Source organism: Aptenodytes forsteri, unplaced genomic scaffold (genome assembly GCF_000699145.1).
Source record: "Aptenodytes forsteri isolate BGI_AS27 unplaced genomic scaffold, ASM69914v1 Scaffold17, whole genome shotgun sequence".
Classification (NCBI taxonomy): domain Eukaryota; kingdom Metazoa; phylum Chordata; class Aves; order Sphenisciformes; family Spheniscidae; genus Aptenodytes; species Aptenodytes forsteri.
In genome coordinates this window covers 989611-1016607 of record NW_008795027.1, presented here as the reverse complement: position 1 = coordinate 1016607, position 26997 = coordinate 989611, and the positions used below count along the sequence as shown (strand labels likewise).

The 26997-nt window shown below is 40.1% G+C and overlaps 1 protein-coding gene across 1 annotated transcript in view; it reads right to left on the bottom strand.

Moving 5' to 3' along the window:
* The window catches only part of LRRC56 (leucine rich repeat containing 56), a 55696-nt gene that overhangs the window by 13376 nt on the left and 15323 nt on the right, over positions 1 to 26997 (bottom strand). Inside the window, exons 3-5 of the mRNA XM_009276024.2 lie at positions 21363 to 21423; positions 1578 to 1674; positions 972 to 1169 (exon numbers count right to left, since the gene is read on the bottom strand). Of these exons, the coding sequence (XP_009274299.1) occupies positions 972 to 1169; positions 1578 to 1674; positions 21363 to 21423 (356 nt within the window). The remainder of the gene's footprint in view (positions 1 to 971; positions 1170 to 1577; positions 1675 to 21362; positions 21424 to 26997) is intronic.

Below are 26997 nucleotides of genomic sequence, written 5' to 3'. Positions count from 1 at the left end.
TAAACTCTGATTTTCCTCCAGTTACCTTTTCAGTACATGCTAAGATGCTTGTTTTTATATCCCAACAATGCTTTTTTTTGAAGCAGGGGAAAGTGAAAGAGAGTAATACAGCTCTGAGACTGTTCATGTAGAATTAGATCTCCCTTACTTTTCTTGTTGAGTGCCCTGAAACCCAAAGCAGATCATGTATTACTGTATTTTCATCTTTGTGACACAGAGAATCTCGTGCCCTCAACAAAATACCTCCGCAGAAATGATTTTATCATTTCAGTACATAAGAGGTGAATCACTCTATTTTGTATCTTCAGCTTTTGCTGAAGATCTTTTTGGTCATTTCATTTTAACCTTTCAGGGGAAAGGACAACAAGCAGTTCCTACAATATAGCTTTTCCTAGTTATCTCAAGCATTGTTTTTCTGAGGGTTCAACTTTTGAGCGTGGTGGTCCTGGAGCACTTGCTGTTGGACCGGAGAGCCTCCAAAAGAAATGCAAAAGCCCAAAGACAGATATCTAATTGAGATATTGCAATTGGCACATCTTGTAAGAAAAATATTGGCTACTTTCTAACCTGCTGCAAGATTCCTACAGGCTAGAAGGATCCATAGCTGGGGTCCATGCTCTCCTTGGTCTTCCTTTAAGATGCCTGTTTGCACTGCAAGCTGGGAGAAGACAGAACAGCTGTATGGCTCAGAACAGCTGATTTCTAGTTTAATCCCATTCTCACAGGTAAGAAGGAACACATTGTAAGGAAACAGGCCTGAGTCTTTACTAGCACTCCTTGTATTTCATTTGTGCTCATCTTGGAAACACCATGAAAGGACAAAATCAACAAGAAATGAAAGATGGGAAATGCATCCCATGTCATCACTCAGAATGATACAATAGGAAGATACAGAAACGTTTCTCATTTCCAACTCAAACTAAAAAAGCACTGCCAAAAATTAACACAGTATGTGCAAACCAAGTCCTCACCTCTGCAGATTCTGCATTTGGCTTCAGACAAATAAGGTTTCCCTCCACTGTCAGGCGGCTCAGCTTGCAACAAAGTCCCAGGTACTGCATCTGGTCAATGTCCTCAATATTGTTCCCTTCCAGGTCCAAAACCTCAAGGTGATCCAACCAGGTCAGCTGGCTCAGGTCAGAGATATTGTTGTAGGCTATGTAGAGTTCCTCAGCAGAAGTAAACAGAATAAATACGTAAACCACAGGCTTGCACAAGTAACACTCAAGCTTTGCAAAATGTTTTCTAATATTTGAAATATTACATGGCACAGCATGAAATTAGCATGGAAGTGAACGTTTTTCAAATATGGCTGTTGCCACCTTAAATAACTAGGGCTAATATGGCAACAAATGCTATGTTGCATTAGGCATCTTCAGGATCAGACCTGAATGTTACACCTCATTTTAAAAAAAAAATACTGTAGCGTCTTTTAAACTAACACATGCAATTCAAGGTATCCAACCAAAGTCCTTTAGAAAAAGGGTGAGGAGAGAACAGAGACTACAAGTAAAGAGAAGAGTATCAACTGAAGATAGTTTTGAGACCATCATTTGGCAGGACACATCTATACTTACTTTTAGAGAGCTGCAGGAAGAGATCCCATCTAAATCTGAGAGGCCACAGTGAGCCATCCACAGGACATGGAGATGGGACAAGGTGGTTCCAAGATCCCTTATAAAAGAAACAATTCAAGCTCAATTTGAATGGATGAAGGAACTCAAGACTTGCTTTCTTTTTCCTAAGACTAGGCCACTGCTACTTCCTTCAAATCTCACATTGTTTACAAGAAATATAATTAAAAATATTTTCAAAAAATATCATCATGAAAATGTTCAAAGGTGGAGAGTAAAATTATACCCCTCTCTACCTCTCTCTCTCACAGACATCTTTGTTCTTTTATGACAACATGTCACCCCAGTTCAGTTTGATTAAGATTCTTCCAAGAGCTACATCATGGTAATTCTGTCATAAATAGCAGGTAGTCACTAAGAATTAAGTGAGGTTTGCTTATGCTGGCATCATTTGCTCTATGCACATAACCCAACTTAACATATCTGAGCTGATTGCACAGTGGTCTCACTCTGTCCTCTTATGGAGTTACCCTTCTTCTGATTTTGCGGTTGAAAGGAATAGCACTCTTGCCAAATAACATTTTTTGAATCAGCAGAAAATTATAATCCTTTCCATCCTATTTTCCTATCCTTTAGGTCTAGCAAAATATAAATAAAGGATCATTTGTATGAATTCCAAACTTTCTGGTCCTAACCCAGAAAAGCACATACTGACCTGCTTAACTCCATGTGTAATGTTCCACTAACATTGCAACAGAGTGCATAATACAAAGATAATGCAAAATGCAAAAATGGTGGCAAATCAAATTGGGGGCTTAACCACCTTCCACCTTTGGTAACATTAAGTTGCATAAAGCCACTACTCAAACATAAACAAAATGCAACACTTCATCAAATCCCAAACCAACCAAAAGCTCAGAATTCTCTACTGTAGCTGTGATACCGGACTGTCTGAATAATAAAGAACTAAACAATGGGGAACTAAATACAAGGACGGTTTATCAGAGGAGGTAGAGACTAGCATGGAGTTCACAGAATCACAGCAACGGTTGAGGTTGGAAGGGACCCCTGGAGGTCATCTTGTCCAACCCCCATGTGCAAGCAGGACCAGATGCCTAGGACCAACAAACAGCTAAAACAGTTCTTAAATAGAGATTCTTGGACTTCAAAATTGTGGATTAGCTATCTTTTATAATATACATTATAATAAATAATATATACTTTAATGCATTGTCTAGGGAACATTGCAGCAGATGAAAGAATATGGTCATGGGGCTCCTTCTGATCTTGGAATAAAGGTAACAGTTCTCTTAACTCATGTCCTCATGGACCATGAGGAAAAAAAGCAGCTTTGCATTGCCCTCTGAGAACCTCTTGCAGCTTTGATGCAGCTTTGCACCAAAAAACCCTACAGTCAAATTGCCTGCTTCAGGGATACTGCACAGCCAGCCAGCCCAAGAGGTCAGGAAGGAGTGCTTTTACAGGTAGGGATAGGCGTATTCTTGTCTGTGTTTTTTGTTGTTTCTCCACCATCTGAACACTTGGGAAGGGCCACATCAGGAGAAGGAAGACTGCATAAGGCTGAGTAAAGGATAGATGCATGGAAAAATATCCCCAGATGCCTCTCTCCTGCAATTTGCCAAATACAGGGTTGCATAGGGGTTTCTAGGGTGAAATCAGGGATTTTCACCCCTCTGCCTTCTGGGGCATGGTTTGTCCATGGGCATCATTCAGACCTATCTCACTTCATCCATCTTCTACCACTGCAGGGGCCCCAGGCATTGGGTGCCTCTGATCATCTCTTCCCTGGATGCCGCAGATTTAAGGTAGGTCATGATGGATACAACATACAATGTGTTTACATAACGTTTTATAGCCTTTGAAGTACAAACAGTGCAGCTGATCTAATGGCCAGAACAAAGCAAATACGAAAAATCTCAGTCACACGACACATCTCTTTCCGTCCTTATAGGAGGCTACTCCTCCTTATAGGAGAAAACCCTCAACTGACATAAACCACAACTCCTCCACCAAATTTTGTGCATCTAGGCAGCTTGCCCGTACTGACACAGGATGTTGCTGTCTAGTACAGAGACACAAGGATACAGCCATGCACACACAGAAACTCCCTTTATGTATAAACAATACGGTTCCTTCTGCGAATTTGCTGCAAGCTTACTTTACCTCATCCCTTAGCTATCAGGGCAACGGGGAACACTTGCCATTGTTTCACTGTACCTGCGACCAGATAAGCCCCTAAAAAGATGGAAGTTTGTCACATTACTTTCCAAGTACTCATTCGGATTTGCCTGACCTGAAGGATCGTAATGTCCCTGTATGTCATCACATCCCCAGCGTTGCAGAAGATCTTCCTGGGACTATTTACGTTGTGCATATTTTATAAATAAAACAAACACCAGTTCTAAGGCTTCCTTAAGGAACAGATGCCTCCCAAAGTAATATTTACAGAAATTTATTATTAGATTTGCAAGCTGCATGCCAATAATAAGAAAGAAATTAAATTAAATTACAAAAGCAGAACCTACCATCAACCAAGGCCAACACATCCATAAACACAAATATGGTATTAGGAGTAATGTGAAGGAATTACATTGCTCATTTCATGACCCACTTCAAGCACTGATGAGTTTTTCAAATTTCAGGCTAATTTTGGTGCAGAATTTTCTTTTCTGTAAACCACTGAACATAGGTAAAGGAAAGCAGTCACTCTCATTTTTGTATCATTGAAACAAGTGTTTCTGATAGACGCTCTGTTTATTAGGCCAGCAAAACTGAAGACAATCCTAACCTGATTACTTTACATATGATATGGTAAGGTATGATTAATGAATTTTATTTTTTCTTTGTTTTGTACTTCCTAACTGAAGGTCTTTTGCCACAGAAGGAGCTTTCAGTAATGTGCTTGTTCCTAATGTTTCTCTGTCAATATAAAGAATGCCAAAACAAAGCAATGGATTAATTCCCAAGCAGTTTTACACAAGACCCCGAGAAGAAACAGCTATCCCCTCTACTGCTAAAACCTTGATCACTTCATGCATTTTGAAGGAGCAGTCCCCTGCTCCTATTCAGAGGTCAAAGGATCCCAGAGTTAAATCATATTTCCCTCTGTGTGTTATGGTTTTCAGTTCCAGGGCTGGCTATGGCTAAACCCAGTGCACACAAATGGGGTCAGTCCCTGCTCACACTGTCTGCCAAGTCACGCACAGCACGTATTCACTATGAATTATTAGCTAATGAGTCTTCAAGCATTCTCCTGCTGCAGACACCATCAGAAGAAGACACTAATTTAAATGACTTCTAAAACCTACTTACCTTACTCTTCATAATTTACGCTGCCAAGTGCATAGTCTCAAATCCATTCCAATTTCATTCATGGGTTGCAGCTCTGACTCTCCTACAGCTAACTTTGGTGCAAGTCAGGAGTAGCATGTTTAAGGTTAATACTAATCAAAAAGTTGATTAGTATTAGTATTCTAGATAAAGGAATTAGGTTGTGTATCCTATGTCTTGGGTACTTGCAAAAGGCATAACTGCTGCGTTTTTGCAATGCAACCCAGTGTTTGATAACAGGGTCTCATTATTAAAAACTGCTTATACAGACACTTCAGAAAAGAAAAAAAACATGGAAGCTAATGGGAACTGGTTTCTTACAAGGCTGAAGTTGGCTGTCCCAAGCTCACCCTTAACCCATGAAACAAGATACTAAGAAAGCACGAACTTTCTTGCACTAAGTGTTTGGTATCACTTGGCCCACTTTTGCTGTCTATACTCTATTTCAGGAAAGGGAGCTAGCAAGCCAAGATATCTTCGCCCCCTGCCCTCCAGGAAGAGCACTCCAGCCCTTAGGGAGAGCAAGTGACTGCTGTCCCTCCTTCCCTGCTACTGTAGACAGGCAGCAGTGAGGGGTAGAGTCAAAAGGACTTTTTTCTCCGCCCAGCTCTGACTGCAGAACTTCGCTGCAAGTTAAAGCCAGGAACAAAGGTCCCCTTGCTGACTCTGGGGTCGTGCTAGCTTCTGGAGGAGCCTAAAATTCTGGGTCATGTAGTCACATTTTGGCCCTGCAGATCTTTACTCCTCCATCTGTAACAAGTCATCTCCAGTCAGAGATGTTATCACAGCAAAGTACATCTGCAAATATTTTATTCGGTAACTAACAAACTAATCTTTTGGAAGCTGTGTGAATCACGCTGCAGCATCAGAGAAAACTCCCTCATTAATTATTACACAGATAATTGCCCCCAAGAGCACAGCTGCTGTAAGGTGAAACAGCAACGTAACTCAAAGCAAGCTGCTCGTGACAACTGCATGCACCTGCATTTCTGAAAATACTTCTGAAATATTCTGGCTGGTGAGAAGAGAACTTAAGAGCTTGCAAGAGATGGGAGTGCCTCCAGGTCTACTGCATCTGGCACATCCACCTTGGAGGGGGTCAGAGCAAAGCGAGGAGTTGTGTGAGCACGCATGACTGCCATGTGCATGCAAGTGTGCGCACAGGTATGTCTTCATTTATGTTAAGTGCAGAGGGTCAGATCAGCCCAAACCAGGGAAATGCATCTCGTGACTTTTTAACGAGAAATGGAATTAATGGGAATCTGCACTCTGATAATAATTTACCAGGGTAAGTTATTTTAATATAATAATAAACTCTTAGTAACAATTTACCAGGGTAGTAGGAGAGAAAATCCACTATAATTATACACGTAGTGTAACAAAACACCCCCCCAAAAAATAATCATTGACTGAGACTAAAATTAATGAGATGTGTTAGAGATCAGAACCCTCATGTATTAGGCATGATAATACAGTTGTATAGAAAATGACAGAATATATTCCTAAAATAGGATAGAGAATATGATTGAGAAGTTTGACAGCTGAAATAGGAAAAGGATGAGACATTGTACAAAGCTGGTGGCAGTTGGTCGTATGACGCAGCACAGGAGCGCCCCAGTGGTGTGCAAATAACAAAGAGCATATAGAAGGAACCAGAGGACACTGCAGAGGAAATGTAGCTCCCATTAATATACACAACAGATAATTCAATTCCAGTGGACAAGTGTCCCGTCCCGAGTGACATGGAAGCCAGGAACTTTACATAAAGGGCAAGGAGGCTCACTTCTGCTATGGTTCATGCAGGTCAGGTTTGAAGCAGAGACAAAGCACGGGGTGGAAATGCGTACATCATATTTTTGGTTGTGATAAACAGAGGATTACAGCCTCTGAGGTTGCCAAACCAGTGTCCTCCAGAGTAATTACTCCACATACACACCTACGCACCTGCCTGCAGAACACGCGCTGAACACCAAATCACGTTTTTAGTATCCAAAACTGCCAAGAAACCAACATAGACTCCCCTAGTTTCACCTTGAACCTACAAACTTGCATTTATAATTGATTTTTAAAAAAATAATAATAATAAACTGAAGGGTTTGAAACCTGGATTCCAACTATCTCCAGACACTGCTGCAGGGATGGGAACTCACCAAACAGCTCTGTTTCTGTGAGGGTCTTGGCAACACCCTCCCCACTTGTGCATGACCATTTAGGATTTTTTCCCATGAAATTTGATGCTCCCATCTTGTCATCACTCTCCCAGACTGGGGGGAGAGCACAGGGGCAAGGAACAGTTTGGCTTACAACACCTAATAACAAGTTCGAGAAATAATAACGTGTTCTTCCATTAATCCAACATCCTTGTTCTTCAGGGATTGATTCGCTCCAGCCAAAATTTTACTGGACGGAGACCAGACCTAGAGAGCCAAATCCTGCTCTTGGTTTCACCACAATAAATCTTGAATAGCTCCACTGAGCTCAAGCTACCCAGTAAACACAACAGCACAACCCTGAACACATTCATCAGCTTGAAAACCATCGTTTCTTTTGGAAGCTGGTTTCAAATCATTCACCTAGAAATAAAACACTAAATCCACTGAACTTGCATACAGTATCTCAAAGCACACATGCATCTGTTGAATAAATCTTCAGTAGCAATACATCTAAAATAGCCATTGATGTGGGTATTATTTAGTTTTAAAGGTCGCTCTGAAAACGAACGCACTGGTAATTGGAGAGATTTAGATTTTAAAAGTGACCAAACTACAGTCTTACAAAATAAAGGAAACAAAAAAATCTCATCTCTGATCTACAGAAATCAAGTTGAATTTAACAAGCCGCACTGTGATAACAATGATCCGGTCCATATGTCAGCACACAATGGTTTGGTTGTACAGATAATTCTGACATCAGAAGCAAAAACTTTTAAAGCCTGAATGTTATTTAAATCAGTAACATATGTTCTAATAGGAAGCTTACATAATAGTTTCATTGTCCTCTCAAATAGCTGTAAAGTATTCAAAATTGTAAAACTGATTGTATGCATGTGTTGCTCGTACTTGATCAAATCCATGACACAGCTCCCAACTCTGCAAGCAGCACTGAGGCCATGTCCTTATGTCCCTGCAGTGTCCTTTCGCAGTCAAACAAATGGCATATGAATGTGAAGACCTGACTTGCTTTGCAGTATTGCAGCCTTGGTTGGTTTTGTACTTACTCTTCCAAATTCAAGTAGCAATATGCTGAAAACCGTTGGCTCGGGTCTCCTCTGTCTTGCACCTCACACAGCCATGGCACGCCGGTTGCTTTTAGCATCTTATGCTCCCTTGTGCAAGTGTGAACCACTGCCCAAGGTGTAAGATAACAAGGATCACGTCCCATCTGCTGCTGCCAGAAACCCACTTTTAGGCTGAAATGCCATGGAAATGTAGCACCTAATACTCTGGCCTCATTCTTCCTTCTGAACTGTGCAGCTTTTTCACAGTAAGGGTTCCTAACCCTGTTGAGACACATTGTTGGAGAATTCAAAAACTAAGCGAAAAGAGACTTTGCTAGGCAATTCTCAACTCATAAGCTTAAACACATCAGAGGAAGGCAAGAGTGTTTTAGGCTGAACAGAAAGCATGCATCTAACAAAGGTCTTTCTAAATAACAACTGTGTCTATGAAATTCTGTTTTCATAACTCCTTTTTACATGCAAATGAAGAATTTCTGTGTGAACGAAAAGTTATTGTTGCCAAAGGTCTTTGCAGTAGGGTGTCTCTGTTGTCCCATCTTTTTGAGGCAACCTTCACATGAATAAGAAGCTGTTCTCCAAATGGGCTGCAGTGCTGATGCCACTGGCAATATTTCTCCCAACAAAAAGATTTCACTTTTATTCCAGGGTTGGTTTTTTTTGGTTGGGTGGTTGCTTTTGTTTTAAGTTTCAAGTTTGGAAAGGGGCAAAGGTCTGGCATATTGCTTTTTTTACCTGTGGATCTCTGCCGCACACTTTGCTGACAGCAAAATGGATATCTGGGGAGGAAGTGCAACTCCCCCAGTGCTGCACAAGGAGTAAATCAGGGAGAGCATTCAGGGTTTCACACTTTGACCAGCCCCCAACTCTGCCTTCTCAGCTTCATTATGCCAAAGTGAGAGCCAGCTGCTACAGCTTTCATGAGCTTGCTAAAGCAAATTGTGATTACCAAGGAGCCATGTGCTTTTGGCCAGCACTTTCTCTAAAGGGAAAGCCTGAAAACAAGGACAGGAGACTTCCTGGCAGTTTGGTTGTTGTCCAGGACTGGAGCCAGAGACCACGCTGGTGGTCCTGGTACAGTACTTGAGGTCTGCCATGGACACGTCTGTGATCAATGCTTCAACCAGAGACACTGCATAAAAATCCTTGTTCCACTAACACCAGTGCCAACATTCCCCTTGCCTTCAGTGGGGCCGAGATCCCTCCCTCCCGTGCCGGCAGGAGAGGATGGCATCTGGAGACAGGAGATGACAACAGGGGAAGAACCCAACCCCAACGAGATACAACTCTGGGCCATTCCTGACTTACAACATTTTCACGCATCATTGTTGCTTCTCATTGCCTCACTGAACTCACTGCAGCAACCACAATATTACACTAAGTGCTATGCTACTTGCAAGCGCTTTATTTTCCATGTCAGATTATACCTCATTTAAACCAAAAGTGCTTGCTGAGACCAAGAGGAGAGAGGTATTTGTAAACGAAATTGAGTGCTGATACACACGTTTCTGTAACTAGTCATAATCGTGCTTAAGTTAACCCAGACACTTACTTCTGTTAAAGTTAATACACATGAAATGTAGCTTTAGTTTGAAGTGCTCTCATTTTTAGTTGCTGTCAAAAAACCTAGAGCAGAATAATGGGCTTGATCAATGTTGATGTACTTGGAGTCAGGAACAGCAATTCCCTAACGCACGAATGTATAGCATGCGTGGGAAGGATAACGTAATTTTGTGTTAATTTCCTTTTGATCATTAAAACTGCTTGTCAGCTTAGTTACTGGTAGCATTTTAACAATGAAAGATCAGTTACTCTAACTCAGCTCCCACAATTTGAAAGGAGTAGGGGTTGCCAAAGTGTGGTTCTATGGGCCAAGACCTGCCCTTGATCTTTGGTTTTTTTTCCCACCCTACTCCAGCTCCCACCTTCAGCATGAAGCTGCGCCCCAGAGATGCTGTAGAAACCCAACACACTGTGCTGCATCTCACTGGGTGCATTACATCTTCCACAAGAGCAAGCGAATTTTCAAACAGGATAAAGTTGAGACACACAGTAAATAAAACTCTCACACCTACATATCTATTGCCCCTCAATTTAGCCCCAGAGCTACTGACAGTTCCTATAGCTTTGGCAATTGTTCATTCTCATTGTTGAAAGTTTACATATAAAAAAAATTAAGGATAATGAAACTGTGGTTACAGAATGAGTTCTTTACATTGAAGGAATGAATCCCACAGCGCTTTGAAATTTCCTGCATGAATAACTTTTCAGTCTCCCACATGTTGTGTGCCTGTTTCACAGTATGTTCCAGGTCTGAGCTTTGGCAGAGTAAGACAGATATATTGCAACTTTGACTGAATATAGATCTCATCCTTCAAAATCAACACTTGAAACTTTTAATGCTGCAGGGTAAGCGGAAGGAATATTCTGTAAAAAATCCAAACCAGCTGACAGATTCAGTGGTGTTAAGACACACACCACAAAAAAAGCCCCCAAGCCTCCTTTTTCTGAGTACCAGAAAAACTGGAATTCTAGGTTATTTGACCAGACAGAACTAAAGAATTGGATCAGCTGTGAGTTGCTATTCAACTTTTGTCACGGTAATGGCTATAGAGTTTCCACTGGAAAAAAAAATACTTGAGACACTGCAGAAATGGGTTGATATGAAGACCTAGAGAGAAAATGTAGTTTAAAGTGATTTTATCTGAACGTACAGTGGCGGGAATGGAGGTTCTTGAGATTCTTTAGATCTGGCACATTTGTATGACACTAATGATTTTCTCCTGTGGCTGATGGTCATTTCTTCTTCGTACCTTTTCCTTCCTTTCTTTTTTTATCTGTGCATATAATCAATAAGAAAACAGAAAAAATACAGAAGCTTGCAAGGAACAGATATAGGTACAGCTTCGGCCTGTGAATGCCTGGCAAATGCCAGTTGATTTCCTCCAAATTTCTTTTTTCTCTCAGCCTCTAATGTTCACCCCAGATTTGGCATGATAGACTTGTCTCCGTATGTCCTGAGTCAAGACTTTTTCCTTAAATGATAGCTTCAAGGGTGACTTTCTCTGCTTCTACTGGCCTCCAGGTGTTCTTTTACAAAAAGCAAACAAGATGCAGAAGAGAAGCTTGGGAGGGACCTCAGAGCCCATCGACCTCAGTGCCTACTGAGGCAGACGAGATCTTATAGATTTCCATACTGAGGGTGTTACTACAAGACAGAACCTCAGCATTTATTTCACAGTACACCAATAGACATCCCAAATCTGGTGCACGTGTGCTAACTGGATGTATAGCAAATTCCACACCCTGTCCTTGACTTCTTTCAAACAAATTACCACTCTAGGGGGATCTGGCAGTAGATGTTGTAATGTGTCCTCAGTCATGGAGATGAGCCTTATGGCAGAAGTGCAAACCCTCACAAGGGCTCTCAGCTACCAGAGATGCCACTGATCAGCTCCGCTGATCAATGGAGAGACTTCATCACATGTGAGCAGACTAATTGTTCTAGCTCCCCAGTGCCCTCCTGCCAACACAAGTCTCAAAAGGCCTGCATAAACAACTTCAGAAGAGCTCACACAAAATTCTCCCACCCATTGGGACCTAGCTTTGGAGGCAACAGTAATTGCCACCCACAAGTAACGGTTCCTTTATAGACATAATTTGCAATGGTTCCTTTGCAGGCTACCAACAGTCTTACCAAAATGGTACACAGTCTTTGTGCAAGAGAGACGCATACTGTGTAGACTTCCAACTAGTTCATGAGTTGGGATAAAACCCTTCATTGGCAATGATCTATATTGATCTTGAGAAAAGCAATTCTATTAACTTGAGCTGGCTGGCTTTTGGCTGTGAAGTAAGGGAAAATAATCCCTGAAACAGCTGCAGAAGAGTCATGTAACCCACTACCTGCCACATTATTCGAAAGTGGACACTCACACCATGAATTTCAGTGGCTCTCTGTATCTCTCCAGTGAAAACAAAGGTTTCCAAATTGACATACCTATCAATTTTTACATAAGCTAACTCCAATATATTGTACAAACAATCTGGCATCACTGTTAAGTACAGATGGTAGGAAATGAAATACTTGTATTTCACAAGACACAAATATATAGATATACAGTTTTCTTTCAAACTGTGTTTCTTCTGCACCATTAAGTTAGCTTGGGAATGCAAAAAGGAAAAAAACCTCAGTGAAGATGGCTAAGGGTTGTATTTAATATTAATGAGTGTATAAGGTAGAGAGATGACTCCCCCTAATTATAATGCTTTGTGAGTTTAAAAGTAAATACCAGGTAACCTAAACTACTTAATAAAAAATGAGATTCTTGAAAACAAAAAACCTTACTCCGCTCAGAAACAAACTGCACTTTTACCTTAAAGTAGTGGGAAGAATCATTGCAGATTAGAGCAAATACTCTTAATATACAGAATTTAGTTATTCACATAGATGAACTTTACAGAAGGTCCTTTCGACAATGGTAGCTGTATTGTTTAAACATGTAACAGTGACAAAATAAGACTCATACAAATAAGCACATTTTCAAATATTTTTAAAATCCTCCAGTATGTTTTAGCAACCATATTTTAATGTGTTCATTTTATAAAGGATAAAATTTATGCTACTGATTCTTACTATTTCTAGGGTGAAAATTTAACATGTGGCAATAAAACTTTTTTTTTTCTTTAATTTAAGAAGTTCTTATGGAACAAATTTTACATTTTAAAACTGGGTTTACCTTGGGATGCTGAGAGCAAGAACTTAAAAAAAAAAGTCTGTGGGACCTTAATAGAGATAACTATTATAATTATAAATAAGGGCAAGATAAACTAAACAACAATAAGCAGAGTAAACCAAACCTCTGTAAGTTCTTGCCTATGGTGAGATGAAGCAGTAGAAAGTGGAGTGCTAGGACTGTGAGGCTGATGAAGTTCAAACCAGGAGATGCCACAAATGGTCTTTCAAAACCGCAATCCTTCATAAAATTTCTGTTACCAAAAGTGGGTGGTAGGTTTCATTATCAGACCTTTGTGTTCAGGTTCTCATCTCCATGAGAAGAACGTACAGTGCAACTTAAGGCAGAGGGTGAAGAATGTGCACGCATTATACTGGCTGATGGAATCATAAACTTCACCTCCTAAAACATGAAGGCATTTCTGTATTTCTTTTTGCAGGTATTGATCCATCCCTGAGAGACCTGATGCACCCTGTAAAGATCTCAGGACAGAAGGATAAAACTTTGCCAAACAGCAAATCAGAAATAAATCTAGAGAAAAAGAAGTGTGCATGTATTTTAGGGGAAAAATAGCAACAGGTCCTTTGTGTGCAATAATGTGTCCACAGAAAATAAAAACAACTAAATCAACTTCTGCGTGGAGAATATTTTATAGAAATTAGATTATAAAAACTGATCGTACACTGAAATTCGACTTATTTCTTCATTGCTTATTTATATTGCTTGGCAGTTACCAACTGATGAATACAGCGACATAGTTTAATTTCCCCCCCAACCTGACTCCCTCCCTTTTTAAAAATCAGCACTTATCTTGCATTCCAAGAACATAATTTCCCACTGAATATAATTATTTTCAATAAAAAAACCCAAACAAGCTGCAGACAAGCAACTCCCTTGTAGGAGAGAATCAAAACCTACAAACCCATTAAACTAACACTAGGATTATTTTCCTACCAATTTCTATGAAGACAACCCTTCCACATCTGGATAGCTCCACTGGCAATGGGCTAATTACTACTGCTTCCCAACGCAGTTCTTTGGGTTTTCTCAGATGACGATTATAACCATTCTTTCTCATCACTGACTAAAATGAACATTTAGGTGTAAATTTTCATAAGTGATCCCTGACATTGACAGCTGAAACAGAGCAGCTGCAAACCCTAATAGCCAGGCACGTAAGTACTTATTTGCTGGCAGAAATCAGCTAGTTATTACCAACGTTGTTATTTATCATATTATAGTAGCCATCCAGAGCATGTAAGTGAGATCATGATCCCATTAGCAAAGCCTTGTACATAACTCATTCAAGACTGTGTCTGCCCTGGAGTAATATATAAAGTAAACAACTGAGATGATTGAAAATAAGGTGAATTTCTACAGCTAACCCAGGATGCTATAGAATCAACAGCTAACCCAGGAACTGAGTCGTATTTTTGAAGTCCTGGTCCAGTGGCTCAGCCACAAAGCCTAGTCTTGCCACAGCCTAGTCTAGCCAAAGCCTAGTCAGCCACAAAACCTCTAGTCATTGCCATTGCTATCTCCAGTTGGTTCAAAGAGTAAAGCTGCCCCTGTAATCCCAGAGACTGGAATCAGGTGAGCTTGTGGACCCCTAAAAGGTTCCTCATTCACTAAAAGCAATTGGTGCATCTTAAGTAATTACTACTTGTAAGCAAACAGTATTTGTAAGACCAAAACACTGATTAATATAGAATTTCAGAGGTTCCCTTTGGAAATGACAAAAGCTTTTATCTATGTGTTTTCTTGATGAAGGAAAGGAAAGGAGAAATGGTGTACAGAGGGTAAGAGCCAGACATGTGGCTTTTGCAGGTGTGGATGCATGCAGTTGTTTCTGCTCGCTGACCTTAAAAGAGTAAGGGCTGGATTCTTCCCATGGGACTGAACAGTCTACCCTCAAATGTCAGAGAAGGAAGGCAGGATGCCTCTATCCTCAGACCTTCTCACAAGAATGGAAAAGCTGCGAAGTGTCCACCGTCTCCCCTCTAGTCCCCTGACCCCCTGGAACACACTGTACTGTCAGCATATCCGCAGCTCAGGGAGTGCTCGCTTCGAGATGAGCCGCATCTCCTGGCTGGACAACACCAAGTGAAGCTGGACCCCAGAGAAAATCATACATGGAAAAGGTTTGAGGGCTTCATGTCAACAAGCCCAGGCTCCAGCAGAGGTATTTACTGCTCAAATATTCAACAGAGCTATGTTAGCAAGGTAGTGGCTGAGGCAGCGGTAAAGAGAAGCTGAACTCTCATCTCAGATGGGTGCGTGGCACAAGACAACATCCTGAAAGGAAAGGCCACTTTTTACCAAATATACTCAAAGTGGTGTGTCTATTCAGATGGTGGGCATAGAAGGGGCACAATTATTTATTAAACAATGGGCTTACCTTACCTTGCAGATGTTTACTGGCAGACTTGCTGCATGCATTATCTATTATTTATTTACTTTGCTATTTCACTAGCCACTTTCACGCTGCAAAAAGTGTTGTGGTCTCTGATGATCCTCTTACAGTTTTCATGCCCTGTATTGTACTGCAGCTTGGATCAAAAAATAGAAATATGATAGCGGTGCCCCTGGGGGAAGAAACCTGCCTCTGCGGAACTGCTCAGGTGACAATGAGAGCAGATTCTCTCTGCTTTGTCTGAGATGAATGCACTAGACCCTCCCCACTGGCCCTGTCATGACCAGGAGAGTTTTAAACTTGGAGCTGCAATGGTAGGACCTGCCTCATAACCCTGTTCCTTACAGGTACGCTCTGTACATGACAGCCTGAAATAGGTGGCAGGGGAGCTTCAGCTAGGGAAGGCTGCATAAAACATAGTGCTGAAGGCAAGAACCATGGAAAGATGCTGCAAGGCCACAAACTTGTTTTGATGTTTTCCGTGCTTGCTGCAGAATGGAGCCTGAGCTCCAGAACCGCAACGTGCATTTGTACAGAACACAAGTTCAGCTTCCCTTGCTGGTGAATCAGCCCATCAGACTCCCTGATATCTAAGGTCATAAAGACATTCACATTCTCTACTTTGGGCACCTGACCTGGTGAAATTAAACCAAGAAAAGACAGAAGCTTTACATTACCTTTCTATTCAAGGGAGAGCTAGGCATCTCAGAGAGGTCTATCCAGAACTGATAAATGGTCAAAGCAATCAGATTTCCCTAGGGCCTAATGCAGACAGGCTGATTGTGTTTTAGTGAAAGTAATCCACTTGACTAAAAGTAGCTGTATTTCTGCCCCCAAATCATTACTTTTTATCAATAACATGAATGTCCTTAAAACTGTCAATGCTAAATAAAACCTGAGGTCACAGCAATTTTGTCAAGGTTTGTAATATTCCCAGGGATCTGCAGGCATTAATACAGAGAAGACTCATTAATACAGAGATTAAGATTCAACTCAAATGTTGCTTGCTCCTGGCAAGCACCCAAAGTCCTCAAAGAACATGTTCTTAAGATAGACTTCATAGCAACCTTAACTGCTGAAGGACTTTCAGGCTGGCTACACAAAAGAAACAACAAAAACATTTCCTAAAGAAACTAGCTTGCATTTGAAATTAAATGCTTTCCCCATCCAGAAAAGCAAATGTCAAAGCAAACAGTGATGCTCTGGGCACTGAAATATGGACATGAAGAGATTCACCCAGATAGTGAATACCAGAGCAGTGGTTCTCTGACTGCATGTGTAAGTACAACCTAGAGCAAGAGCAACCTGATCCCTCATTAAACACTGTCAGAAAATACTGTAATACAAATAAATCATCTGTTGACAAACATTTGCATCTTTAATGCAAACTAACTGAATTGGTTTTAGAAAATATTTTTGGATTTTATCTATCATAAAAGCAACGCTGATCCTTGTTGCACAAAACTCGTTGCATTTATGTGTAGTACCTATGTTACATGCATCAGACATAGTAATCCAGCAATTGCAAAAAATTAGAGATGACAGGCAGAAGAAAAAGCAAACTGGAGAATAAAAAGAGCAAGGAAAGGAATAAGTAAAAATGACAAGGAAGAAACAAATTTAGGGGAATGATGCCCCTAAATCTCTTCTGTTTGAGAGAAAACGATCCAGCAGATAGTGGGTACCTAGACACACACTATCAGCAATACATCAAATTTTGGGTTGATCAGTGTCGCGGCTCAGTCTTATACAAGATGGTGTAACTTGGTCCAGATCCAGCAAAGCACTTGGACTAATGTTCAGTTTTCAGCTTGCGAGCAGTTCCACTGAAGTCAAACTTCTTGTGACTTTAAGAGGTGAGCATTTGCTTAAACTCTTTGTTGGATAAGTACCAAGGAGTAATATTGCCAGGTTCAAATTCCTAAAGATCCTGATTCAGGTCTCAAAAATATTTTTAAACATTGGTTTAAAGCCCTTGCCCTCAATTAAGAAAGAACTAGTTTGGCTCTGGTTTCTTAAAGTCATGAAATGATCAGCAAAATCCTTACTCAAATCATTTGGCTCACATTTTCAGTTATTTTTTCACAGTCAAGAGGGCTTGAAACTTTTCAAAAAGTGAATACAGAGATTCCTGTGTAGCCAGTCTTGTCCCCAGGAGCTGGTGTTTAAAAAAAAAAAAAAAAATCTATCCTAAGACTCATAAACACATGAGAATTGTTGAATTTGAATGTACTCTGCACCTTGCTCATTTGAACCTTCAGGACAGCTGTCTCATTTCCACTCTCCCAATATGACTTTACTGACCCAAACAGACCAGGATTACTGTCCTCTTGTTCTGGGGGACTCTTCTGCAATAGGGCAAGAGCAATCTGAGAACTGCATGCAATGCAGACTGCAGCAAAGAAATGTTAATTCTATCTGGATGAAGGAAACCTGCTTTCCTTTCCCTATATGCCTCATACTTACTTTTGTTCCCACATTCTGCAGTGTCTGCATTTCATCTCACTTAAAATATAATAACCTCTCTCTGTTACAAGCAGTTGCTTAAGTAGCCCTGGGAGCAGACCAGTCTTCCGCTGGCTACAATGTGTAGAGCTGAATGGGAGGAAATGAACTTCAGCTTGTGAAACAGCTTCTGCTATAAACTTATGGGAACCAGTTCCTGAGATTCCCCTATCTGATTTAAAAGCCTTTTCATAAAGATATCTATCCAACGTTTTTAAACAGATCTTTTCATTCATTCCTGAATTGAGAATAAAAGCAATCTGATAAAAAATACATAGGCTATATGCCAAAGCAGAAGTAGTAATTCATTGGCCTTGAAATATAGTTCTTTTACTGGAAACATTACAAAGACGAGGACCGTGTGTCATCACAAAAAAAGAGGCAGTTTTTAACAGGCACTTTTCAGAATAGGCTCCACATTTCATCCTCAATTATCAGTTCATAAATCTAGAATTTCTTAGCTGCCAGCAGATGGGAAAAGGTCACCAAACCAGGACCTCATAAAATTAGTGCGATTTAGAAAATTAACAACAATCTGAACTAATTTCTTTCCACAGTACACTGGATTTTCCAGTACCGTTCCCCTTTAGCAAAGGGCCAGCAGAAAACTAAAACCCAGAAACAGCCAAAAAAGAAATTCCCTTTCAGCCGCCAAGATGGATTATCTGCAAATAAACTTGGATATATTTTCCTTATGGATTAAATTAAATAGTTGATAATGATATCCTGCACCTATATATAGCCTTTCAAAGTTTCAAGTATTCAGAAGTAACACATGCTTTAGGAGGGTTGGGGAGGGACCATGAATTTACAACTAAAGTAGCTCAACCACATTCCCCACCAAAGGAACCAGAACTCCTTCAGGAACTACCAGGAAAAGCCAATATCCAAACTCACCAATGTAGCAAGCCTTGCTCTCCCATAGAAAATTGTAATACACGAGTACCTGGATTCCTCACTGTCAGAACATCCCTCCTTTGATTTCTGTCGAATGGCAAATGGCAACGCACACCTCAGCATCCTCACAACTTAAGTTCCTATGTGAGGTTGACAGGAGTAAACGTTTCAAAAAAAATCAGTAACTAAAATCAGGATCATAAATCCTTATTTTGACATCTCCCTATATGCAGTTTACTATCACAAGAATTCTTCCCCCATTTTCAAACTGAAAAAAGATGTTTTAATTCCATTTAATCCTAAAATAATTAGGAAATTCTACTCTGCAAGACAGACCCAAACAAAAATAAAGTGACAAAAAGCAAGTTTCCCATCTTACTACCCACTCATGCATACACACTGACAGTCTTTTGTTCATAATGATTCACCATGATACTTTTTTTTCACATAATATAGCATGAAAAGAATGCCTGCTTTTAACATCCCAAGTATATATGAAACACTGTCTGTCTTTTGCCTGCTTTTCTGTTCTTACCTTCTTTTCAGTAAACAAACGAATCTTCCAGTCTGTCCTTACAAAACACTTCCTGTTATCTGCTGCCCATTTTTAAATTACAACCACAATGATTCTGACCTTATAGCTGAGAAAGTCTGTGGGAATTACTTTTAATGAGAAGGAAGAACACTTTTTCTATCAGCCTCAAAAACCTCAGTTGCAAGGGTTTGGTCAAATACAACAAAATAATAACTTTTTGGACAGAATTCAAACATCAACAAGTTTAATTCAGAAATAAGATTTCTAAACATTTTTGAGTAAATGGCAACAGCCTGCTAGAATGGAAGCAGCTATGTTACATTAGCTATAGCAGACATCGCTACTGACGTGACAACAATGTTGTTTTAATGGGCATTAAATTGACATGATGCAGACATCCAAAAATAAAGTTCAAGTACCCAGGCTGTGCTTGCATGGGCTGTGCCCTTAAGTGTTCTGTGTTTATCAATGACAGATTGCCAAAGATGGGAATTAATAAAGCAAAGCTACTGCTGTACTATACTGACCGAGTTCTGGTCTGGGAGAGCTAACAGTCTTACCTATTCCCCAACAATTGCATTTAACCAGCACACAGAAAGCATGCTTATTTAAAGGAGGAGCAGGTAGCTTCTCCTGGGGTTTGTGTGCCTGGGAAGCATCATAATATTAGACTTGATATCCAAGCCAAAACATATTTACGTTATAGTTGATCAAATCAAAACTCAACTTGAGACCAAACATTACCTGCATCGAGGACCACAAGGATGTCAGGTCACAGAAAATGGTTTGCCAAAACTTTTCATGACAGAAGTTAAGAGTCTCAGAATACAAAGGGATGTGCAAAATCCTACTAAAGCCATAAGTCAAATAAACTAAACAGTTTAGTTTTCCTGAACTGCATCCTGTATTCAACACCAACAGAACTGGTCAAAACATTTTCCATTGACACATTTTAAGAGAATATGGATTTTTGACCAAACAAAAAAACTCTTTTAATTTTACTTTTCTTTTTAATATAATAAAATGTCTTTTGATATTGTCAAAAATATAATTTTTTTCACCCACTACTTACTCCTCCATTGCAATAATGGAGCAATTTCATGCTTACGATGGTGGTTGGTTGCCATTAAAATAATTGCAGCAATGTAGAATCACCACTTTTCCATGTTATGTACTAGAAGGTGGAAAAAAAAATTTAGACTGCAAATATTTCATTTCATCACCAGAACAAGGGAAAATAAGATCAAAGTGGGACAACTGAAGTTCATTAGCTACTTTAGTGATGATGCATGAGACCAAGAAGAATTTATTGCCGTTTCCCATCAGGGAACATGTTCTCTTTAACAAGAATTAGCAAAATCACTATTTTTTTCCCCCACAAATTTAGCAGATAGCCGTACAAGGCCAGAGAGCAGTTGTGTTTAACATAAAGATGGCCTTTCACACAGCCCTTTATTGATGTGAACTGTACTTTTCCATTATGCATTAATTACCAAGGGTAATAGATATCAGCACAGGAGAGAGAAGACAGCTCTGCCTCCTCATTGCGATGATTTTCACTTCTACCTTTCCAACCTGCCAACTTCCCAGTTCTCTGAGAGAAAATGTGTGATGCTTTCATGGAACTCAGCAAGCCAGGGACATGCAGTCTTCATAGCAGCTCTCATAAACCCAACCTCATTGACTTCAATAAAGCCAAAGTGATTTTCATCAGCTGAGGAACTGGCCTGACCTGTATAGAACAGGCTACTGTGCACAATAAAAGCCCGAAGGCTGAAACACTCTGAAATCCAAGTGCCTAGACATAGATAAGAGGTGAATTTCTAGCTCCTTTCAAATTTGCGACAAATTTCCATGGACTTCAGCATGGCAAGAACTTCCTTGGTGGCAGACTGGGGCTAATTCATTGGCATCATTGCAGCTACACTGATTTATTCCAGCTCAGGTCCTGTCCTTAAACTTACGTGGTTGCGAAGCATATATTCATGACCTAATCCATTATCACAGCATGGGGAAATGGAAGAAATGAAAGCAGCACAAATGAAGATTTTATCACTTAAATAAAATTGAGGGCTGTTATTCTTTATGTTTATTTCAGTTATCATTCATTTCTTACCTCACAGACACAAGCAAGCTATTGTTCAACTTCAGCTCTCTCAGATTAGGTAGATAGGCACCTATGGGAACAGAATAAAGAATCACTTTGCAGACCTGGGAGTAAAGCAAAGGAAACTTCTGACAATTACAAGTTGAAGCAGCTAATTTTACATGCATTTCTTACCTGTTTCTGCCAGATCTGTGCTGGACCTCTTCTAAGAAAATTAATGAGATTATTTCACTCAAAAAATATTTCACCCTTTGCATTTTTGCAACATATACTTATTGTCTGCATGACTACCCAATTATAAGTTTTGGAACCCCTCTCTGACAATTCTAATAGAGCACCTTTCCAGACAGACAACAACAGAAACTGGCTTGATGGGTGACTGTTTTCTTTGGTCTGATTCCCAACCCTTATTGACTATTAATTGAGTGATAATCTGAAGAGGTAAGGGATGCTTTAGAGTACAGTATTCCATGACCTCTGATTTCTACACAATGCTTTTGCTTCTCTCCCCAAAAGTCTTTTTCTACCTATTTAATGGCAAGTAATGATGGACTTACTGGATACACAGCTAAGTAACATTTCTTCAAAATGTCATTTTGAGTCAAACAACAAAAGCATAATTTCCCATGTCACATCATCATCTTTTATAGTTCACAGGTCCCCAAAACGCTACTTACATTTTGCTAAGCATTGCCTTCTCCTTTTAATTTTCTGGATGTGATCCATTGTTTACTATTTAGTTGTACAAGTTTCATATCTATGAAAACCTCAGTATTCTGTTGTTACTACTTTGATTAATGCTTTTTTCTGTTCCCAAGAGACATTTGCCTTTTTGGTTGCTTCTACAGGTATCTCTGAACCAAAATCATAGACCAAATCCCTCCAAGCTACAGAATAATTTGGATATAAACTCAAGTCCCAGGAAACATTTGCTATTGACAACAGCAAACTTCTACCCATTCTCACTAGCAGAGTCTACCCATGGCTGGCAAGCATCCTTCAGTATAACATGCAACCACGTAGAGGTAATACCAATTTTAGACAAACTGGATCATTGCTAAAACATTAAAATCCGTTCTCAGCAAATATTTTTATGCGTCCTCTGAGTAATCTCCCTCTGGCAAGGGTGATTTAGCAGTTTCCAGGAGGACACCATTCCAGCTCTTTGCAAAGGATCGAAAGAAAAAAAAAAAAAAAAAAAAAAAAGAAAAAGGGAGTGGGATCTCAAAAGCAAACAAAGGAAGTCATGTTGTTCATCCCATTTCCTCAAACAGAACAAGAGCATTTATGGCAAAAAGATTTTAATAAATCATGTTTTAGTAGAAGCATTATCTATATCTAATTCTATTTGGGAGTGATTATAATCCACATATTGATCTTCATGCTATACTGCAAGTATTTAACTTCATGTCTTTGCAAAGATCTTTAGAAAATATTAAAAATTCAAAACACATTGTGCAATTTTTTAGCCTTATGTTTTAATCATTTTCCATAATCCATAAAAATTGTAATACAAATTATAACACACTATCCTCATCCTGACTTTCTCACGTCAAACAAGTTTTATAAAGTATGGCAACAAAATAATTTGGAGTCCTGACAGAGGAGATACTAGGATCTCTGTTAATTATTCACAGCAGTCATACTAGCTACTGAGCAAAGACTTCCTCAGATATGATCCATGCACTAAGAAAACCCCCACAGAAAAAAATCAAAATCTAGATTTAAAAAAATTGCTATCATGTTTCTGATAAAAAACCTGAAGCACAGAGAGATGGAATGACTTCCCCCAAAGTGTTAAAGGAAAGAACAAGAAGGATGCAGTAGCCTCTCCAGTCCCAGCACAGCAGCAGGTAATAGCCTGGCCACAGATTCAACCAGAGAGGTTAAAGGGTTACCAAGCAAAGGCTATTGCAAAGTATTACAAAGCAAATGGGTTTTAAAAACCAGTATTAAGCAGAAGATTTGAATGAGGAGTCAAGAAGACTAGCTCAAGAGAAATGGAGAGACTTGCTCAAGAAAAAGCTTTCCACTGAATGCATTTAGGTTTGGTTCAGGGAAAAAACAACTATTAAAGGATTCAAAGAGGCAGAGTGACAGGCTGATGATACAATTTTCACATCTGGTTATTTCATTATTGTAACCCGATCCTCCTTCTCAGACATCTTATTGTATTTTGGCACAATCTATCCCTAGGAACCTGTAGAGTGTTAAGCTCTAATGTGCTGTTTACTAGACTGAAATAAAAGTATACTATGTGCAGTGGTGCAAAAATCTGCCAACAAGACTTTAGCAATATATTTCTCCAATTCTGCAGGTTCTTCCCTCCTTTAAGTTTTATATTCAATATGTAATTGTTCTTTGGTGCTAAGAATTCATTGTCCATTTGATTTTGCTGGTTTTTATAGTCCCAATTCCTTATATATATATTAGAGACTGGTAGATTATGTTAAGAAGAGAAAATTGTAAAATGAAGATGGCAAAATAAGAGATCTATCCAAATGTAACAACATACTTCAAATTTTCTTAATTTTAACCCTCATGGCATCTTTCCTGAGAGCAAGGACACAATTTATTCTTACATTAACATAAAAATACTCTAAAATATCAACAATATTAACTTCTGATATTAATTTTAAAAGTACAAACAATATATTCCTCATCCGGAAACTGCATTCATACCGTATAATTTCAATTTTTAAAAACAAGAATGGTCCAGAAAAATGCTGATGACCACAGTACAAGGCTGAGAATTCAGAATAGCAAGCAATGTTCTCTCATCTGTCTATGATTCCCTTTCACTAAATACCCTTTTTGTTACATGGCTCTGAAATTAATGACCAACAATGTACTAGTGTTAAACTATTCTACTGTACTATCCCAGTGGAACAAAACTAAATGAAGAGCAGAAAGAAATCCAAGTGTAAGGTAGGTGAATAAAAGTGATACATGCACGCTCAACAACATTGCCTTAAGTGCTGCACTTCACAAGCAGGGTAGCAATGCATGTGTCTTTCTGAGCTGCCTTGGTACAGCAGGTGACATTTAGATAACTGACTAGGAATAAGGAGAAAACAGGCAAGATGCTGGTTTTATTATATTATACAAGCTACAACACTTATATTTATAACACCTTGTTTACATTACAATGTATTCTTTAGGTAGCATCATATATCTTATTTTTCTATTGTTAACAAAAAGTCATCGTTGCTTGACTTCTTACGCCTTCCGGAATATGGACTAGTGAAAAACATGCACAAAAGAAATCACTGACAAATACTTGCGTTGGCATCAGGCAACCTACATGTTTTGTTGATCCTACAGTACAAAACAGGCACATGAACACAGGCTGCACTCTTCTAGCAAGAGCAACCTAATACGTAAATTAAACAGGCTATTTAATTCACTTAAGCTGTGTTTGATCAAGTAAGATACTTCACTTTGATGTTATTTCCACACATGTTCTAAATGTGCATTTTTTGCACATTTCTGGGGTGAATTGGGCAATGCAACTGGAGATAAGATGGCAGCAGTTGCAGGCAAGCCCAAGCTAGCTGCAGTCTACCTACCCAAGATGAGAATCTCACAGAAAAACACATCAGTGCAGGGTTTAACATAAGCTTGCTGCCCCAGTACATATTTCTGACTCCTGGAGAGCCTGCCCAAGCCCTGCTGCAGCAGGTGCTGTGGCACCTTCTCAGCGAGGCTTGTCAGTACCAGCTAAACCAAGACCAGTGTGGGCAGGGACGCACATGCCAGACTCACGCCTCCAGCCTCCACACTGGCTTCCTGACCACGCAAGCACCTGCTGCTGCGACACTGGCTGCCGAGAAACGTCTCCCGGCTTCGCATCAGGAATACCGACAAATAGAGCAAGAGGAAAGAGAGACGATGACCCTGTGTGAAAAATAACGCGTGCCTACTTCTGAACCTTTAGCAGAGCTTTTCCTTGATAAAATGGCTGCAAGGGAAGTGGCAGTCTCCAGACACGTAATCAACTTAGCCTGGCCACCAGCAGGCAACAATTCAATAAGTACCAGCGAACAGCACTGTGGGTAACTTGATTTGTAGCTATTAAAATCACTTAGAAATAAGAGAACTATGTAATGTCTTAAATGACTCTATCCCACCATTACTTTCAACAGGAATTTCTGAGTTGGTCATGAATGTGGTCCCAGATCTGTCAGCAATCAAAACCAAAGGGATAAGCTAATGAAAAGGAAATAGTCCATCTGTTTGGGTATGAACTGAAGCCTACATGCAGCTGAAGAGCACAGAAGTCAAGTCCAAGTTCTGCAAAGCTAGATACAAGACTTGCCAGGGCGGTTCAGTGTTTCGCCTGTCACTCAGCAAGGTGCACTGAAAACAAACAACTAGAGATTTCAACAATTACCCCGAGCCCCACTAAGACTCAGATACAAGCTCTGGCACGAAGCCTTTCCTTAACTTTAAAACTGATCACATGAAAATATTTTAATATCAGTCTTTTCGTGTTTTAGCCCACACCCTGTCCCTAAGAAATGTAACTGTTCCTCCCCACCATGTCACGCCATTGTGCAGAGGCTGACCTGACAAACTGGGAAAGATCAGCAGGATGGCACTTTAAAGTTTAGCACGTTCCAAAGTGGAATGCTCATACGAAAAACTCAAGCAACATGTTTTAAATCACTCTGGAAATCTTGCTAAAGGAGATGTAAGCCCTCAGTGCTTGTGTTAGTCTATGTATGGCTGTGAACACTGAAATGTTTCTCAAGTGGAAATTGCAGTGTAAATTTGGGATTCCAGAGCTGCAAGGTTCCGGGTGACCCAGAGTCTAGTAACTTGCAACTCTCCTACCTGGCCATTTAAGAGCTTGCACAGCCTATTTTATCTTTACACATAAAAACAGTTAAAACAATATTGTTTACTGAGTGCAAACTGATCGTCCAAACAAATAATTCCTTGATGATAAAGATGCTCTTACCCACCTTCTGTGACTGAGGAATACAGTGAGAGCAAGGTTAAGTGATTTAATATGGCTATAAAGAAAGCTAATTAGCCAGGTTTGGAATGCAAACAGAAACACCAAATTGCAGAGCAGTCCCGGCTGGAGGGGACAGCTGGAGGTCTTGAGTCCAGCCTTCTGCTCAGAGCCAGGTCTTCTGCGAGATCAGACCAGGGTGGTCAGGGCTTCACCCAGCCGGGTCTTGAAAACCTCCAAGGATGGAGACTCCAAACCTCTCTGGATGGCCCTATTGCTCAACTGTCCTAATGGTGGAAAAGCTTTTCCTTCTGTCACACTGGAACTTCTGTCATTCCAGCTGGTCTGGTTCCTACCCTACTCCTTCCCTCAGGCTATTTATCCAGACCCCTGTGACCAGAGAGCAGGTCAGTAGCGCACAGTTTCAGGGGCAGGCAGCCAGTGAGGAGTATGCAATGAGCCTGACACCTTGAACAGCAGCCTTGCTTACACCATTCACATTAAAGGTGCAAACTGCCCTGCGATACCCCTAAAAATTTAGGCCTTACTACATGCACCTAAAAATCAGCTGTCATGTGTGGAAGACAACTTCCTGACACAGCTGGTAAGTGAGCCTACCAGGGGAGGTGCCTCGCTCGACCTGCTGTTTACAAACAGAGAAGGACTGGTGGGAGATGTGGTGGT